We start from the raw sequence: 19,171 nt of genomic DNA, 5'->3' as shown, positions 1-19,171 counted from the left end.
CCCCAGGCCCAGAGATTTGAGCCGATAAAACCTGCCCAGGATGTACCCACGGCGGACCGGGCTTCGATAGTCTGCTGGTGGTGTCAGGAGCCTGCCAATGTAAGGGCTGACTGTCCCCATTGGGTTGAGCCCATGGACACTAACTATGGCTACTGTCAGTCGCTATATTCCAGGAGGCTGTGTGCAACGGGTACCCCAGAGTCTCTAGATCACTTGTGCCAGGTGTAACTGGGAGACACTCCAGCGGAGGCTCTGCTGGACTCAGGGAGTCTGGTGACCCTAGTAAGGGCTACCCTAGTGCAGTCTACTGAGTATACTGGCTGGAAAGTCGGGGTGATGTGCATCCATGGAGACTTAAAAGACTACCTCACCGCGCTGGTGTCTCTAACCACGGTGGACGGAGATGGACCCACGAGGTGACTGTCGCCACAAATCTACATAATGAACTCATAATAGGGAGAGACTTCTCGGGCTTCCCGGCACTGCCATGAGAGTGACTGATACCCATGAGACAGGGATAACCCTAGCAGAGTGGCCCGGCTCAGGGGGGAGACCAGAACCCTCGGAACCTGAGACCGAAGGGCCAGTGGTAGGGGTAACCACCACTTCGGTGGAAGAGGGGGAGACAACCCTGCTAAGTGTGATGGTGGGAGACGTGGAGGACTTGCTGCGGGGTCCTGAATTGGCAGACCTCAAGGTCTCCGGAGAAAATTTTGGTACAGCCGAACATCGGGACCCAACCCTATCCTGCACCTGGGAAAATGTGTTAGTAGATGGTGAACCACAACAGCCTGGGGCAGAGTCAGTGTTTCCCCGTTTTGTGGTTCATCAGGGTATGTTGTATCGGGTAAACCAACTATGGGATGAGCATATTGAACAGTTGGTGGTCCCCAAGGCTTATCACAAGCTTGTGTTAGATCTAGCCCACCAACACGTTCTCGGGGGTCACCTGGGACTGCAGAAAACTCAGGATCATATTCTACAGTGGTTTTACTGGCCCAGCATATTCAAAGAAGTGGAAGTCTTGCCCGACCTGCCAGATAACTAGCCCCCAGCCACATTTCCGTAGTCCCCTAGTACTTCTCCTAAATATCGAAGTACCGTTTGACCGAATAGCTATGGACCTCATAGGCCCAATACCGAAGTCCGCCAGAGGGCATCAACACATCTTGGTCATTCTAGACTACGCCACTCGGTACCCGGAGGCACTGCCACTGTGACATACCTCGGCCAAACTCATAGCTAAGGAGTTAATGGAGATGTTTTCCCGAGTCGGACTACCTAAAGAATTCTTGACTGACCAAGGGACCCCTTTTATGTCCAAGGTGATGAGGGAACTTTGTAAGTTGCTGAATATAAAACAACTATGGACGTCCGTTTACCATCCACAAACGAACAGTCTGGTAGAACTGTTTAACCAAACATAAAAAAAAGTTTAAAAAGGTAGTGTCTAAAGATGGGAAGTACTGGGACCTCCTTCTGCCCTATCTCATGTTCGCAGTGCGACAGGTACCACAGGCCTCTACTTGGTTCTCGCCCTTCGAACTGCTATATGGCAGATACCCTTGCGGTCTCTTGGACGTGGCCAGAGAAGCGTGGGAACAACAACCTACTCCACATAAAAGTGTCATTGAGTACGTTACCCAGATGCAATATCGGATAGAGACAGTGTTGCCTCTTGTTAGGGAGCATATAGAGGCAGCTCAGCGAGTCCAGAGTCGGGTCTATAATCAGCAGGTTCGAGTCCGGAACTTTAACCCGGATGATCGGCTGTATCAATATAAGGTCTTACCCTTTGGTCGGAATGGTGCCCACGCCACTTTTTAGCAACTAATGGACATTGTGCTTCGTCCACATTGTCGGTACGCTTCAGCTTACCTGGACGATATTGTCATCCACAGTATCGACTGGGAAAGTCACCTACCCAAAGTGCAGGCTGTAGTGGACTCCCTTTCGGAAAGTGCGATAGGGTTAGAAGAGACTAAGTACCTGGGGTATGTCATTGGGTGCAGAGTCATCAAACCCCAAGTGAACAAAATAGAGGCAATACGGAATTGACCCCAACCTGTGACCACTAGGCAAATAAAGTCATTCCTGGGAATGGTGGGCTATTACATGAGGTTTGCTACTCTAGCCTTGCCCTTGACAGGACTCTTGAAGGGACACAAGTCAACGATGGTTCGCTGGGATGATCGGGCAGAAAAGGATTTCTCTGCTTTGAAGTCGTCCCTGTGCGGGTACCCGCAAACCCAGAACTGGTGTGTGTGTTTTTATAGGGCAGGGCAGCTGTAACCAACACCTCCAATCTCATCCTATTGATTGGACTCCAGTTGGCTGACACCTCACTCCAATTAGCTCTTGGAGATGTCATTAGTCTAGGGGTTCACATACTTTTTCCACCTGCACTGTGAATGTTTACATGGTGTGTTCAATAAAAACATGGTAACATTTAATTCTTTGTGTGTTATTAGTTTAAGCAGACTGTGATTGTCTATTGTTTTGACTTAGATGAAGATCAGATCACATTTTATGACCAATTTGTGCAGAAATCCATATAATTCCAGAGAGTCATATACTTTTCTTGCAACTGTATATATAAAGGAACATTAAAAGCAGTCTATATACAGTTGATATAAAAAGTATACACACCCCTGTTAAAATGTCAGGTTTCTGTGCTGTAAAAAAACAAGACAAAGATATGTAGCTGTCTTCAGAATTAAGCAATCACATTCATAATCATGTTAAATAGGAGTCAGCATACACCTGCCATCATTTAAAGTGTCTCTGATTAACCCCAAATAAAGTTCAGCTGCTCTAGTTGGTCTTTCCTGAAATTTTCTTAGTCACATCCCACAGCAAAAGCTATGGTCCACAGAGAGCTTCCAAAGCATCAGAGGGATCTTATTGTTAACAGGTATCAGTCAGGAGAAGGGTACAAAAGAATTTCCAAGGCATTAGATATACCATGGAACACACTGAAAACAGTCATCATCAAGTGGAAAAAATATGGCACTACAGTGACATTACCAAGAACTGGACGTCCCACCAAAATTGATGAAAAGACGAGAAGAAAACTGGTCTGGGAGGCTACCAAGAGGCCTACAACAACATTAAAGGATATGTAGTAATATCTGGCAAGTACTGGCTGTGTGGTACATGTGACAACAATCTCCCGTATTCTTCATATGTCTGGGCTATGGGGTAGAGTGGCAAGATGAAAGCCTATTCTTACAAAGAAAAGCATCCAAGCCAGGCTACATTTTGTAAAAACACATCTGAAGTCTCCCAAAAGCATGTGGGAAAATGTGTTATGGTCTGATGAAACCAAGGTTGAACTTTTTGACCATAATTCCAAAAGATATGTTTGGCGCAAAAACAACAGTGCAAATCACCAAAAGAACAACATACCTACAGTGAAACATGGTGGTGGCAGCATCATGCTTTGGGGCTGTTTTTCTTCAGCTGGAACTGGGGCCTTAGTTAGGTTAGAGGGAATTATGAACAGTTCTAAATATCAGTCAATATTGGCACAAAACCTTCAGGCTTCTGCTAGATAGCTGAACTTGAAGAGGAACTTCATCTTTCAGCATGACAACAACCCAAAGCATACATCCAAATCAACAAAGGAATGGCTTCACCAAAAGGAGATTAAAGTTTTGGAATGGGCCAGCCGAAGCCCAGACCTGAATCTGATTGAAAATCTGTGGGGTGATCTGAAGAGGGCTGTGCAGAGGAGATGCCCTCGCAATCTGACAGATTTGGAGTGTTTTTGACAAGAAGAGTGGGCAAATCTTGCCCAAGTCAAAATGTGGCATGCTGATAGACTCATACCCAAAAAGACTGAGTGCTGTAATAAAATCAAAAAGTGCTTCAACAAAGTATTAGTTTAAGGGTGTGCACACTTATTCAACCATATTATTTTATTTTTATATTTTTTATTCCCTCCACCTAAAAGATTTTAGTTTGTTTTTCAATTGAGTTGTACAGTTTATAGGTCACATTAAAGGTGGAAAAAGTTCTGAAATGATTTATCTTTGTCTCATTTTTTTACATCACAGAAACCTTACATTTTAACAGGGGTGTGTAGACTTTTTATATCCGCTGTACCTTAGAGAAGGATACAACTTTAAGAATTATTTAAAAAGTACCTGCTGTTTTCTAAGAAATTTCAGGTGGTACATATTATTTAGAGACTACAATATTTAGAGTTCACCTAGAAACACTGCAAGGATAACAATAAGCACGTGGTCCTGAAAACTATACAAATGTAATGTTCTGTATGGATTTAAAAAAAAAAAAAATTACATTTTTTTAGGTAAATTAAGCAATTGAGCTTTTATTTTGCCTCCCTTATGGGATACAGTATTGTAATGTCATATCTTTGCTTATTATTTAAAAATGGAAGAAATATGACCTCTATAGATTTTATGAGAATACACTACTTGTGAGAATTATATTGAAACTCCACAAGACATTTTAAACATGTCAAAAGAGTGAACTGCATTATTACTAAGTGTAAATTTCCAACATTGATTGTTTGATCTTTTTTGGTTCATTTCATTATGTGCTAATAAATTTCAAAAGGTATTTTTGAAATGATTGGGATTTCAGAAGAAGTTTCACATTCCCAGCTTCCATTTTTACAAAAGTTAAAAGATTAAATTCTGTTCGCCTGAAGCCAGCACTAGGGGGAGCCTAGGGCATATAGATTCATAAATATGTAGTTTATCATGATTTCAATAAAGAATCCACGTGCAGTAAAATCCTAAGCTACCCTAGTGGCAGCAGATGTCAGCCAGAACGTGTATAACTTCTAAATATATTGATATGATAAATTAATCATTACAAAGAATAAATAAAATAATGTTAAATGGTTAACACTCACTTTATGTATGGTTTACTGGAACCAAAGCAGAATCGAACTGAACACACATTTCCTGCTCTGCTCCATGACATTGGTGACTAGGCAAGCTCCGTACTTCCCCTATGCAGTACTTTCCCTATCCAGCTTTTTCTTTAGTATACCCATAGTATAGTACAGATATAGGGAATTAAGGCATGTTAGTTTCTCAGCTACCAAGTTTATAGATGCTGGTCGTGTCTCTTGAGTCTGAAAACGAATGGATTCTTCTATGCAAATATTCCAAAACTCCTCTTTTTATATACTGGTAATATATATATATATATATATATATATATATATATATATATATGTATATATATATATATATATATTTATTTTTTAAATATGTGCAATATGTGAAAATAACAGAAAGGTGGCAATCTACACTACATTATCAAATGTTTTGTTATGGAATAGAGTTCTTTATAGAAAAGCAATAGATGACCGAATCACATATTCTATAAAAATCCATGCATGTTATAGATTTTAATTATCATCTCTGATTAATGCTGCACCTCTATGAAAAACTTCCTATTGTATTTTGGCTAGGGATGAGCGAACCCGAACTGTATAGTTCGGGTTCGTACCGAATTTTGGGGTGTCCGTGACACGGACCCGAACCCGGACATTTTCGTAAAAGTCCGGGTTCGGGTTCGGTGTTCGTCGCTTTCTTCGCGCTTTTGTGACGCTTTCTTGGCGCTTTTTGAAAGGCTGCAAAGCAGCCAATCAACAAGCGTCATACTACTTGCCCCAAGAGGCCATCACAGCCATGCCTACTATTGGCATGGCTGTGATTGGCCAGAGCACCATGTGACCCAGCCTCTATTTAAGCTGGAGTCACATAGCGCCGCCCGTCACTCTGCTCTGATTAGCGTAGGGAGAGGTTGCGGCTGCGACAGTAGGGCGAGATTAGGCAGATTAACTCCTCCAAAGGACTTGATTAACTGATCGATCTGCAGCTGTGGATCATTGAGCTGCTGATCCTCAATTGCTCACTGTTTTTAGGCTGCACAGACCGTTTGTCAGTCTCATTTTTCTGGGGTGATCGGCGGCCATTTTGTGTCTTGTGGTGCGCCAGCACAAGCTGCGACCAAGTGCATTTAACCCTCAATGGTGTGGTTGTTTTTTGGCTAAAGCCTACATCAGGGTGAAGCTGTCACACCAAGTGCATTTATCCAGCAATAGTCTGTTCATTTTTTGGCCATATACAAAATCAGGGGCAAGCTGCGCCTGTCACCAAGTGCATTTAACCCTCAATGGTGTGGTTGTTTTTTGGCTAAAGCCTACATCAGGGTGAAGCTGTCACACCAAGTGCATTTAACCAGCAATAGTCTGTTTATTTTTTGGCCATATACTACATCAGGGGCAAGCTGCGCCCGTCACCAAGTGCATTTAACCCTCAGTAGTGTGGTTGGTCAAGCTGTGACACCAAGTGCATTTAACCAGCAATAGTCTGTTCATTTTTTGGCCATATACAAAATCAGGGGCAAGCTGCGCCTGTCACCAAGTGCATTTAACCCTCAATGGTGTGGTTGTTTTTTGGCTAAAGCCTACATCAGGGTGAAGCTGTCACACCAAGTGCATTTAACCAGCAATAGTCTGTTCATTTTTTGGCCATATACAAAATCAGGGGCAAGCTGCGCCTGTCACCAAGTGCATTTAACCCTCAATGGTGTGGTTGTTTTTTGGCTAAAGCCTACATCAGGGTGAAGCTGTCACACCAAGTGCATTTAACCAGCAATAGTCTGTTCATTTTTTGGCCATATCCCAGTCTAATTCTGTCACTAAATCCATACCGGTCACCCAGCGCCTAAATACTAGGCCTCAAATTTATATCCAGCTAAATCTGTCCCTAGTGCTGTAGCTGGGCGAGTTATTTAGTGTCCGTTCAAGCACATTTCTTGTTCTGGGTTGAAATACAATTCCCAATTTAGCAATTTCATAATTTAGTGGTTCCTGCTATATCAGAGCTCTTTGAAATCTATCCCAAAAAGGGTATATAATATTGAAGGTGCACATAGGGTCATTCAGAGTAACTTCACACACACCCGCTACTGTGTATTTCCAAGTCTAATTCTGTCACTAAATCCATACCGGTGACCCAGCGCCTAAATACTAGGCCTCAAATTTAATTCCCTCTAAATCTCTCGTTACCCACCGCTGTACTGTTGTTGCTGGGCAAGATATTTAGTGTCCGTCAAAGCACATTTTTTGTTCTGGGTTGAAGTACAATTCCCAATTTAGCAATTTCATAATTTAGTGGTTTCTGCTATATCAGAGCTATTTGAAATCTATCCCAAAAAGGGTATATAATATTGAAGGTGCACATAGGGTCATTCAGAATAACTTCACACACACCCGCTACTGTGTATTTCCAAGTCTAATTCTGTCACTAAACCCATACCTGTCACCCAGCGCCTAAATACTAGGCCTCAAATTTAAATCCCTCTAAATCTCTCGATACCGTTGTCCTGTTGTAGCTGGGAAAGTTATTTAGTGCCCGTCAAAGCACATTTTTTGTTCTGGGTTGAAGTACAATTCCCAATTTAGCAATTTCATAATTTAGTGGTTCCTGCTATATCAGAGCTATTTGAAATCTATCCCAAAAAGGGTATATAATATTGAAGGTGCACATAGGGTCATTCAGAATAACTTCACACACACCCGCTACTGTGTATTTCCAAGTCTAATTCTGTCACTAAATCCATACCGGTGACCCAGCGCCTAAATACTAGGCCTCAAATTTAATTCCCTCTAAATCTCTCGTTACCCACCGGTGTACTGTTGTTGCTGGGCAAGATATTTAGTGTCCGTCAAAGCACATTTTTTGTTCTGGGTTGAAGTACAATTCCCAATTTAGCAATTTCATAATTTAGTGGTTTCTGCTATATCAGAGCTATTTGAAATCTATCCCTAAAAGGGTATATAATATTGAAGGTGCACATAGGGTCATTCAGAATAACTTCACACACACCCGCTACTGTGTATTTCCAAGTCTAATTCTGTCACTAAACCCATACCTGTCACCCAGCGCCTAAATACTAGGCCTCAAATTTAAATCCCTCTAAATCTCTCGTTACCGTTGTCCTGTTGTAGCTGGGAAAGTTATTTAGTGCCCGTCAAAGCACATTTTTTGTTCTGGGTTGAAGTACAATTCCCAATTTAGCAATTTCATAATTTAGTGGTTCCTGCTATATCAGAGCTATTTGAAATCTATCCCAAAAAGGGTATATAATATTGAAGGTGCACATAGGGTCATTCAGAATAACTTCACACACACCCGCTACTGTGTATTTCCAAGTCTAATTCTGTCACTAAATCCATACCGGTGACCCAGCGCCTAAATACTAGGCCTCAAATTTAATTCCCTCTAAATCTCTCGTTACCCACCGGTGTACTGTTGTTGCTGGGCAAGATATTTAGTGTCCGTCAAAGCACATTTTTTGTTCTGGGTTGAAGTACAATTCCCAATTTAGCAATTTCATAATTTAGTGGTTTCTGCTATATCAGAGCTATTTGAAATCTATCCCTAAAAGGGTATATAATATTGAAGGTGCACATAGGGTCATTCAGAATAACTTCACACACACCCGCTACTGTGTATTTCCAAGTCTAATTCTGTCACTAAACCCATACCTGTCACCCAGCGCCTAAATACTAGGCCTCAAATTTAAATCCCTCTAAATCTCTCGTTACCGTTGTCCTGTTGTAGCTGGGAAAGTTATTTAGTGCCCGTCAAAGCACATTTTTTGTTCTGGGTTGAAGTACAATTCCCAATTTAGCAATTTCATAATTTAGTGGTTCCTGCTATATCAGAGCTATTTGAAATCTATCCCAAAAAGGGTATATAATATTGAAGGTGCACATTGGGTCATTCAGAATAACTTCACACACACGCTTCTGTGCATTTCCAAGTCTAATTCTGTCACTAAATCCATACCGGTGACCCAGCGCCTAAATACTAGGCCTCAAATTTAATTCCCTCTAAATCTCTCGTTACCCACCGCTGTACTGTTGTTGCTGGGCAAGATATTTAGTGTCCGTCAAAGCACATTTTTTGTTCTGGGTTGAAGTACAATTCCCAATTTAGCAATTTCATAATTTAGTGGTTTCTGCTATATCAGAGCTATTTGAAATCTATCCCTAAAAGGGTATATAATATTGAAGGTGCACATAGGGTCATTCAGAATAACTTCACACACACCCGCTACTGTGTATTTCCAAGTCTAATTCTGTCACTAAATCCATACCGGTGACCCAGCGCCTAAATACTAGGCCTCAAATTTAATTCCCTCTAAATCTCTCGTTACCCACCGCTGTACTGTTGTTGCTGGGCAAGATATTTAGTGTCCGTCAAAGCACATTTTTTGTTCTGGGTTGAAGTACAATTCCCAATTTAGCAATTTCATAATTTAGTGGTTTCTGCTATATCAGAGCTATTTGAAATCTATCCCTAAAAGGGTATATAATATTGAAGGTGCACATAGGGTCATTCAGAATAACTTCACACACACCCGCTACTGTGTATTTCCAAGTCTAATTCTGTCACTAAATCCATACCGGTGACCCAGCGCCTAAATACTAGGCCTCAAATTTAATTCCCTCTAAATCTCTCGTTACCCACCGTTGTACTGTTGTTGCTGGGCAAGATATTTAGTGTCCGTCAAAGCACATTTTTTGTTCTGGGTTGAAGTACAATTCCCAATTTAGCAATTTCATAATTTAGTGGTTTCTGCTATATCAGAGCTATTTGAAATCTATCCCTAAAAGGGTATATAATATTCAAGGTGCACATTGGGTCATTCAGAATAACTTCACACACACACGCTTCTGTGCATTTCCAAGTCTAATTCTGTCACTAAATCCATACCGGTCACCCAGCGCCTAAATACTAGGCCTCAAATTTATATCCCGCTGAATTTGAATACAATACATTGGGCCAAATAATATATTTGTTGTTGTGGTGAACCATAACAATGAGAAAAACATCTAGTAAGGGACGCGGACGTGGACATGGTCGTGGTGGTGTTAGTGGACCCTCTGGTGCTGGGAGAGGACGTGGCCGTTCTGCCACATCCACACGTCCTAGTGTACCAACTACCTCAGGTCCCAGTAGCCGCCAGAATTTACAGCGATATATGGTGGGGCCCAATGCCGTTCTAAGGATGGTAAGGCCTGAGCAGGTACAGGCATTAGTCAATTGGGTGGCCGACAGTGGATCCAGCACGTTCACATTATCTCCCACCCAGTCTTCTGCAGAAAGCGCACAGATGGCGCCTGAAAACCAACCCCATCAGTCTGTCACATCACCCCCATGCATACCAGGGAAACTGTCTCAGCCTCAAGTTATGCAGCAGTCTCTTATGCTGTTTGAAGACTCCGCTGGCAGGGTTTCCCAAGGGCATCCACCTAGCCCTTCCCCAGCGGTGAAAGACATAGAATGCACTGACGCACAACCACTTATGTTTCCTGATGATGAGGACATGGGAATACCACCTCAGCATGTCTCTGATGATGACGAAACACAGGTGCCAACTGCTGCGTCTTTCTGCAGTGTGCAGACTGAACAGGAGGTCAGGGATCAAGACTGGGTGGAAGACGATGCAGGGGACGATGAGGTCCTAGACCCCACATGGAATGAAGGTCGTGCCACTGACTTTCACAGTTCGGAGGAAGAGGCAGTGGTGAGACCGAGCCAACAGCGTAGCAAAAGAGGGAGCAGTGGGCAAAAGCAGAACACCCGCCGCCAAGAGACTCCGCCTGCTACTGACCGCCGCCATCTGGGACCGAGCACCCCAAAGGCAGCTTCAAGGAGTTCCCTGGCATGGCACTTCTTCAAACAATGTGCTGACGACAAGACCCGAGTGGTTTGCACGCTGTGCCATCAGAGCCTGAAGCGAGGCATTAACGTTCTGAACCTGAGCACAACCTGCATGACCAGGCACCTGCATGCAAAGCATGAACTGCAGTGGAGTAAACACCTTAAAACCAAGGAAGTCACTCAGGCTCCCCCTGCTACCTCTTCTGCTGCTGCCGCCTCGGCCTATTCTGCTGCTGCCGCCTCGGCCTCTTCCTCCGCCTCTGGAGGAACGTTGGCACCTGCCGCCCAGCAAACAGGGGATGTACCACCAACACCACCACCACCACCACCTCCGTCACCAAGCGTCTCAACCATGTCACACGCCAGCGTTCAGCTCTCCATCTCACAAACATTTGATAGAAAGCGTAAATTCCCACCTAGCCACCCTCGATCCCTGGCCCTGAATGCCAGCATTTCTAAACTACTGGCCTATGAAATGCTGTCATTTAGGCTGGTGGACACAGACAGCTTCAAACAGCTCATGTCGCTTGCTGTCCCACAGTATGTTGTTCCCAGCCGGCACTACTTCTCCAAGAGAGCCGTGCCTTCCCTGCACAACCAAGTATCCCATAAAATCAAGTGTGCACTGCGCAACGCCATCTGTAGCAAGGTCCACCTAACCACAGATACGTGGACCAGTAAGCACGGCCAGGGACGCTATATCTCCCTAACTGCACACTGGGTAAATGTAGTGGCAGCTGGGCCCCAGGCGGAGAGCTGTTTGGCGCACGTCCTTCCGCCGCCAAGGATCGCAGGGCAACATTCTTTGCCTCCTGTTGCCACCTCCTCCTTCTCGGCTTCCTCCTCCTCTTCTTCCACCTGCTCATCCAGTCAGCCACACACCTTCACCACCAACTTCAGCACAGCCCGGGGTAAACGTCAGCAGGCCATTCTGAAACTCATATGTTTGGGGGACAGGCCCCACACCGCACAGGAGTTGTGGCGGGGTATAGAACAACAGACCGACGAGTGGTTGCTGCCGGTGAGCCTCAAGCCCGGCCTGGTGGTGTGTGATAATGGGCGAAATCTCGTTGCAGCTCTGGGACTAGCCAATTTGACGCACATCCCTTGCTTGGCGCATGTGCTGAATTTGGTGGTGCAGAAGTTCATTCACAACTACCCCGACATGTCAGAGCTGCTGCATAAAGTGCGGGCCGTCTGTTCGCGCTTCCGGCGTTCACATCCTGCTGCTGCTCGCCTGTCTGCGCTACAGCGTAACTTCGGCCTTCCCGCTCACCGCCTCATATGCGACGTGCCCACCAGGTGGAACTCCACCTTGCACATGCTGGACAGACTGTGCGAGCAGCAGCAGGCCATAGTGGAGTTTCAGCTGCAGCACGCACGGGTCAGTCGCACTACAGAACAGCACCACTTCACCACCAATGACTGGGCCTCCATGCGAGACCTGTGTGCCCTGTTGCGCTGTTTCGAGTACTCCACCAACATGGCCAGTGGCGATGACACCGTTATCAGCGTTACAATACCACTTCTATGTCTCCTTGAGAAAACACTTAGGGCGATGATGGAAGAGGAGGTGGCCCAGGAGGAGGAGGAGGAGGAGGAGGAAGAGGGGTCATTTTTAGCACTTTCAGGCCAGTCTCTTCGAAGTGACTCAGAGGGAGGTTTTTGGCAACAGCAGAGGCCAGGTACAAATGTGGCCAGCCAGGGCCCACTACTGGAGGACGAGGAGGACGAGGATGAGGAGGAGGTGGAGGAGGATGAGGATGAAGCATGGTCACAGCGGGGTGGCACCCAACGCAGCTCGGGTCCATCACTGGTGCGTGGCTGGGGGGAAAGGCAGGACGATGACGATACGCCTCCCACAGAGGACAGCTTGTCCTTATCCCTGGGCAGCCTGGCACACATGAGCGACTACATGCTGCAGTGCCTGCGCAACGACAGCAGAGTTGCCCACATTTTAACCTGTGCGGACTACTGGGTTGCCACCCTGCTGGATCCACGCTACAAAGACAATGTGCCCACCTTACTTCCTGCACTGGAGCGTGATAGGAAGATGCGCGAGTACAAGCGCACGTTGGTAGACACGCTACTGAGAGCATTCCCAAATGTCACAGGGGAACAAGTGGAAGCCCAAGGCCAAGGCAGAGGAGGAGCAAGAGGTCGCCAAGGCAGCTGTGTCACGGCCAGCTCCTCTGAGGGCAGGGTTAGCATGGCAGAGATGTGGAAAACTTTTGTCAACACGCCACAGCTAACTGCACCACCACCTGATACGCAACGTGTTAGCAGGAGGCAACATTTCACTAACATGGTGGAACAGTACGTGTGCACACCCCTCCACGTACTGACTGATGGTTCGGCCCCATTCAACTTCTGGGTCTCTAAATTGTCCACGTGGCCAGAGCTAGCCTTTTATGCCTTGGAGGTGCTGGCCTGCCCGGCAGCCAGCGTTTTGTCTGAACGTGTATTCAGCACGGCAGGGGGCGTCATTACAGACAAACGCAGCCGCCTGTCTACAGCCAATGTGGACAAGCTGACGTTCATAAAAATGAACCAGGCATGGATCCCACAGGACCTGTCCGTCCCTTGTCCAGATTAGACATTAACTACCTCCCCATAACCATATATTATTGGACTCCAGGGCACTTCCTCATTCAATCCTATTTTTATTTTCATTTTACCATTATATTGCGAGGCTACCCAAAGTTGAATGAACCTCTCCTCTGCCTGTGTGCTAGGCCTAAATATATGCCAATGGACTGTTGCAGTGGTGGGTGACGTGAAGCCTCATTCTCTGCTATGACATGCAGACTGATTCTCTGCTGACATGAAGCCAGATCCTCTGTTACGGGAGCTCTCTCCTCTGCCTGGGTGCTGGGCCTAAATTTATGACAATTGACTGTTGCAGTGGTGGGTGACGTGAAGCCTGATTCTCTGCTATGATATGAAGACTGATTCTCTGCTGACATGAAGCCAGATTGTCTGTTACGGGACCTTTCTCCTCTGCCTGGGTTCTGGGCCTAAATTTATGAAAATTGACTGTTGCAGTGGTGGGTGACGTGAAGCCTGATTCTCTGCTATGATATGAAGACTGATTCTCTGCTGACATGAAGCCAGATTGTCTGTTACGGGACCTTTCTCCTCTGCCTGGGTTCTGGGCCTAAATTTATGACAATGGACTGTTGCAGTGGTGGCTGACGTGAAGCCTGATTCTCTGCTATGACATGCAGACTGATTCTCTGCTGTCATGAAGCCAGATTGTCTGTTACGGGACCTCTCTGCTCTGCCTGTGTGCTAGGCCTAAATATATGCCAATGGACTGTTGCAGTGGTGGCTGACGTGAAGCCTCATTCTCTGCTATGACATGCAGACTAATTCTCTGCTGACATGAAGCCAGATTGTCTGTTACGGGACCTCTCTCCTCTGCCTGGGTGCTGGGCCTAAATTTATGACAATGGACTGTTGCAGTGGTGGCTGACGTGAAGCCTGATTCTCTGCTATGACATGCAGACTAATTCTCTGCTGACATGAAGCCAGATTGTCTGTTACGGGACCTCTCTCCTCTGCCTGGGTGCTGGGCCTAAATATATGCCAATGGACTGTTGCAGTGGTGGCTGACGTGAAGCCTCATTCTCTGCTATGACATGCAGACTAATTCTCTGCTGTCATGAAGCCAGATTGTCTGTTACGGGACCTCTCTGCTCTGCCTGTGTGCTAGGCCTAAATATATGCCAATGGACTGTTGCAGTGGTGGGTGACGTGAAGCCTCATTCTCTGCTATGACATGCAGACTGATTCTCTGCTGACATGAAGCCAGATTGTCTGTTACGGGACCTCTCTGCTCTGCCTGTGTGCTAGGCCTAAATATATGCCAATGGACTGTTGCAGTGGTGGGTGACGTGAAGCCTCATTCTCTGCTATGACATGCAGACTGATTCTCTGCTGACATGAAGCCAGATTGTCTGTTACGGGACCTCTCTGCTCTGCCTGTGTGCTAGGCCTAAATATATGCCAATGGACTGTTGCAGTGGTGGCTGACGTGAAGCCTCATTCTCTGCTATGACATGCAGACTAATTCTCTGCTGACATGAAGACAGATTCTCTGTTACGGGACCTCTCTCCTCTGCCTGGGTGCCGGGGCCTAAATATCTGAGAATGGACTGTTCCAGTGGTGGGTGACGGGAAGCCAGATTCTCTGCTATGGAACCTCTCTCCAATTGATTTTGGTTAATTTTTATTTATTTAATTTTTATTTTAATTCATTTCCCTATCCACATTTGTTTGCAGGGGATTTACCTACATGTTGCTGCCTTTTGCAGCCCTCTAGCTCTTTCCTGGGCTGTTTTACAGCCTTTTTAGTGCCGAAAAGTTCGGGTCCCCATTGACTTCAATGGGGTTCGGGTTCGGGACGAAGTTCGGATCGGGTTCGGATCCCGAACCCGAACATTTCCGGGATGTTCGGCCGAACTTCTCGAACCCGAACATCCAGGTGTTCGCTCAACTCTAATTTTGGCCATTGAAGTAATTCTAATACTATCATCAGCAGACTTGGTTCTATAATATGACATATCAAAGGAGTTATATTTTATGAATTTTGCCTAAATACAGGAAATGGTATATAAAAAAAAAATCTAATCACTACTTACTGTTTAAATTGTCTGCCACTATTACGCCAGTTGTTCTGAAGCAATAATGTCACATACATCATTCACATGACCATTGCACCCAGTTTCTGGCCTTATTCTTCACATGCTATAAATGTCAGCATGAGGGATTGGCTGTAACTGTCACATTCACAATGTACATCATGTCATCATTGCTGGACTGGCAGAGACTACCGCAGTGTCGGCATTGGAGTGGTGGAGGAATAAAAAATTTCAGAACCCCCTTCAACATATACTAATGATGATCTTATACTTTAGTTCTTATTCTGGTATGAGACAAATTTATATATTTTCTTTGGATAATGTGTAATTATTTTGTGTGTTATTTACTTAATTTACTATTGTTATGCATAGACAAACAGATAAAGGTATTCTTACCTCCCAAAGGAGGCCCGATTAGAACAGGGCAACATTCCACAATTGTCACAAGTCCAACAGCACTGGAGAATCTTGCTGCTCCAACAAGGTCCATCAGGGTTTCAAACAATACACTGCTTACCATACCAAAAGCAAACCCAAAAAATATTGAATATATGACCAGTCCAGTGTAATCATTAGCAAATGGGCACAACACATGGCAAATGCCATTATATAGAATGGCAAAACTGAAAAAATACTGTATCTTTGGGCGGATGTATTTGGAGTTTGCCACCATTCCCATGGAAGGTCGTGCAACCATGTCTACAAAAGCTAGGATAGACAATAAAAATGCAGATGAATATTCATCAATGCCCATATGCTTAGCATAGGGGGCGAGGAAAACTATTGGCGCAAAGAATCCTAAGAACATGATTACATTCCCAGATAGGTAAATGAGAAACCCCCGGTGTTTAAAGAGTGACAGGTCTAAATACTTGTTAATGTTTTGGCATACTGATAACTTTTCTTTCTTTTTCTCATGAGGTTTCTGATCTGCTTTTTCCTCATCTTTCTTTATGGGTTTAGGTCCAAAGGGCCTCATGAGGGATCCAGCCACGCAACAGTTTAATAGGAGACCTCCTAAAATTAAAAAGCTTCCTCTCCATCCAAATGTATTGAAGAGAAATTGATTAAGAGGAGCCAGTGTGCTCAAAAACACTGGACTTCCTGCCATGGCCAGTCCATTTGCAATAGGACGCTTTTTGAAGAAATACTTCCCAATAATTGTCAAAGATGGTTGAAGATTAAATGCCAATCCAAAACCTGTATGGAGAAGAAAACAGTGTTCAATTTGGAATATATTATCAATAAGCTTTATTTAATGCAAAGCTAAAAAAAAAATATGACAGGCAAGCATTAGGCATCAAGCATTGTTTGCAAATACAGATCAGAAGAAGATTTACCATACTTTTTGCTTTATAAGATGACCCTGATGATAAGACACACCTAGGTTTTAGAGAAGGAAAATAAGAAAAAAAAATATTTTTCATCAGACCTCACCTCAGATCAGACCCCCATATCAGACCTCAGATCAGATGCCCATATCAGCCCTTAGATCAAACCCCCTTATGAAACCTCAGATTAGACCTCAAATAAGGCCCACAAATCAGACCTCAGATCAGACCCCCATATCAAACCTCAGATCAGACCGCCTTTAGACTTCCATGTCAGGCCTCCATATCAGATGTCAAATCAGACCCCCATCAGAGCTAAAATAAATTAACTTACCTCTCCTGCTTCGCTGCTACTCTGCTGGTCTGGCGGTCTGTCCTGCAGTCATGATCCCTAACCCTTTCCGGACCCGAACTGCACTGTCACCTGACTGCTTGGAGCATCAGGTTATAGTGCACTATGTGCTGATCCTGTATGCCAGTGGTCCCCAACGTTTTTTGCATCAAGGACCTGTTTCATGCAAGACATTTTCCCCAGGGACCGGGTGGGGTGGTTCTGGGGCGGGCCTTAGGGGGTGGACGGGGCTTAGGGGGGTGCTGGTCGGCGCTGACTGATTCACGCACATAACAAAACACAAGGTGCATATTAAAATATATAACACTATATAACAATGGGGTTAATGGCATCAGGTACATGCTGGAGTAACTTGCTGTTAATATGAGGCACTTTTTTTTTATCAATTTGGACCTGCATGTGCCTCACATTAATATTAAGTAACCTCATCATGTGTACCTCACATTAATGGTTAACCCAATGTTGCCCATTATTTGATGAGGTGCTTGGGGCCACTTACTTTTAATGTGAGGTACATGGGGGTACTAATGTAATAGCACCATGTACCTAAGATGAATAATAAGTGACCCCTAATAAGTGATCTTCTCAAAATATTACTACTGGCAACATTGCGGTTAATGAGTCACATTAACCCCAAATCTTGCTGGCGGCCTAATACTTGTTTTTTTGCCTTTATTTGCCTTTATTTTGAGGCAGGCTAATAATCTTGCAGTGTGCGGCGGAGTGTGGGCCAGGTACCTGTGCCGGCTGCTTTTCAAAGCACTAATGGCTGGGGACTGGAGAACACAAGCCTCAGGAGGAGGAGGAGGCTGCTGCTGTTCGCCAAGCACACTAGCTGAGACGGCGCAGCTGTAAACCCTCCTCCGTCCCTCCTCCAAATTCATTGGTGGCAGTGGTGCGGGCAGTGTCAGAGCCTGCTCATTTTATTGGGCTCTACGACAGCTGTGTCATGGGAGGGATTCCCTCCTTCTCCACTGACTCTGGCCACTCTGATGTGTGCGTTGGGCGCACTTGCGCCGCTACTCTCTCCTTTGCGGCCCGGCAAACAATCTTTCAGGGCCCAGTCCTGGGCCACGGCCTGGCGGTTGGGGACTGCTGCTGTATGCACTCAGGAGGGTGCAGCGCAAGCCCGGAAAAGAGCGGTAAAACATAATTTACCAATCCTTGCTACTCCATAATGCTACATAATGGAATTTTATATCTATTAAACAAGGTGGACACCCCAATAACAGTAGAACAAGCATCCATAATAGAAGCGCTCACTAGTATTCGCTTTAGAAGACGCATAAAATGGCATCTTATAAAGCAAAAAATATGGTAACTTCTGATATGTCATACTTCTGCCTTAGACAATATCAGCTGAAGAAGAGTAATAATTGGAATGTCCTAAGGTGTCTATATGCACTAATAGGCTCATGAACACACGTTGACTTAAATAGATAAATGGCTGGTACATAGGGTGATTACAGTGGTTCTCATACATACTGTAATATCTCTCCAAATATAAAGAATCAGGGCTGATGAACACTGTGGCTGAGTGATACCCATATTTATCCATTATTAGCCTGTACATGGATGCTAAGATGAGTCTGAACTATAGCATATAAAAATTATTTGGCTGCATGTAGCTTTTTCTCAGTACCAGATGTAATAAAATACTGTTTTTGATACTCACCACCAACAACACCAATGCAAATGTACAGTTCAAGCACACTGTTGCAGAATGACGCTGAAATCAATCCTACGCTGCAGAGCAAGCCTCCTGCTATTACCACTGGGCGACTGCCATATTTGTTTACCAGGATACTACTTATAGGACCTGTAATGCAATAAGAAATGGATTTTAGATGATACAAATGAAGGCATGGAAAATGAAAGTCTACTTATAAAAAGTATGCAGTAGGTAGATAAGAATATCATGTAAAATATTTGATAAAAGTAACTTTGTTAGCAGTTACCTCTGTAATTATAGTTTTATTAAGTAAAAATTTTCATTTGTGAATGAACCCATTTGAAAAAGAGAAGAATTGCTAAAAACTTTAAAAAGTGCTTTACAAAAAGAAAATTATTGAGCACACACTGTTCCATGGCTTGCAGGTTTTGTAAGGCTGCATATTGTAA

At 44.6% G+C, this 19,171-nt stretch overlaps 1 protein-coding gene across 2 annotated transcripts in view; it reads right to left on the bottom strand.

Annotated features, from left to right (window-relative positions):
* LOC122927985 (monocarboxylate transporter 2-like) overlaps window positions 1–19,171 on the bottom strand; it is a 93,942-nt gene that overhangs the window by 4,519 nt on the left and 70,252 nt on the right. For both annotated transcript variants that reach the window (XM_044280390.1, XM_044280389.1), the window contains exons 3-4: window positions 18,726–18,869; window positions 15,764–16,567 (exon numbers count right to left, since the gene is read on the bottom strand). In XM_044280390.1, the coding sequence (XP_044136325.1) occupies window positions 15,764–16,567; window positions 18,726–18,869 (948 nt within the window). The remainder of the gene's footprint in view (window positions 1–15,763; window positions 16,568–18,725; window positions 18,870–19,171) is intronic.

Source organism: Bufo gargarizans, chromosome 2 (genome assembly GCF_014858855.1).
Source record: "Bufo gargarizans isolate SCDJY-AF-19 chromosome 2, ASM1485885v1, whole genome shotgun sequence".
Taxonomy (NCBI): Eukaryota; Metazoa; Chordata; class Amphibia; order Anura; family Bufonidae; genus Bufo; species Bufo gargarizans.
Note: the sequence above shows the minus strand (reverse complement) of the source record. Positions and strands in the feature narration are given on the sequence as shown.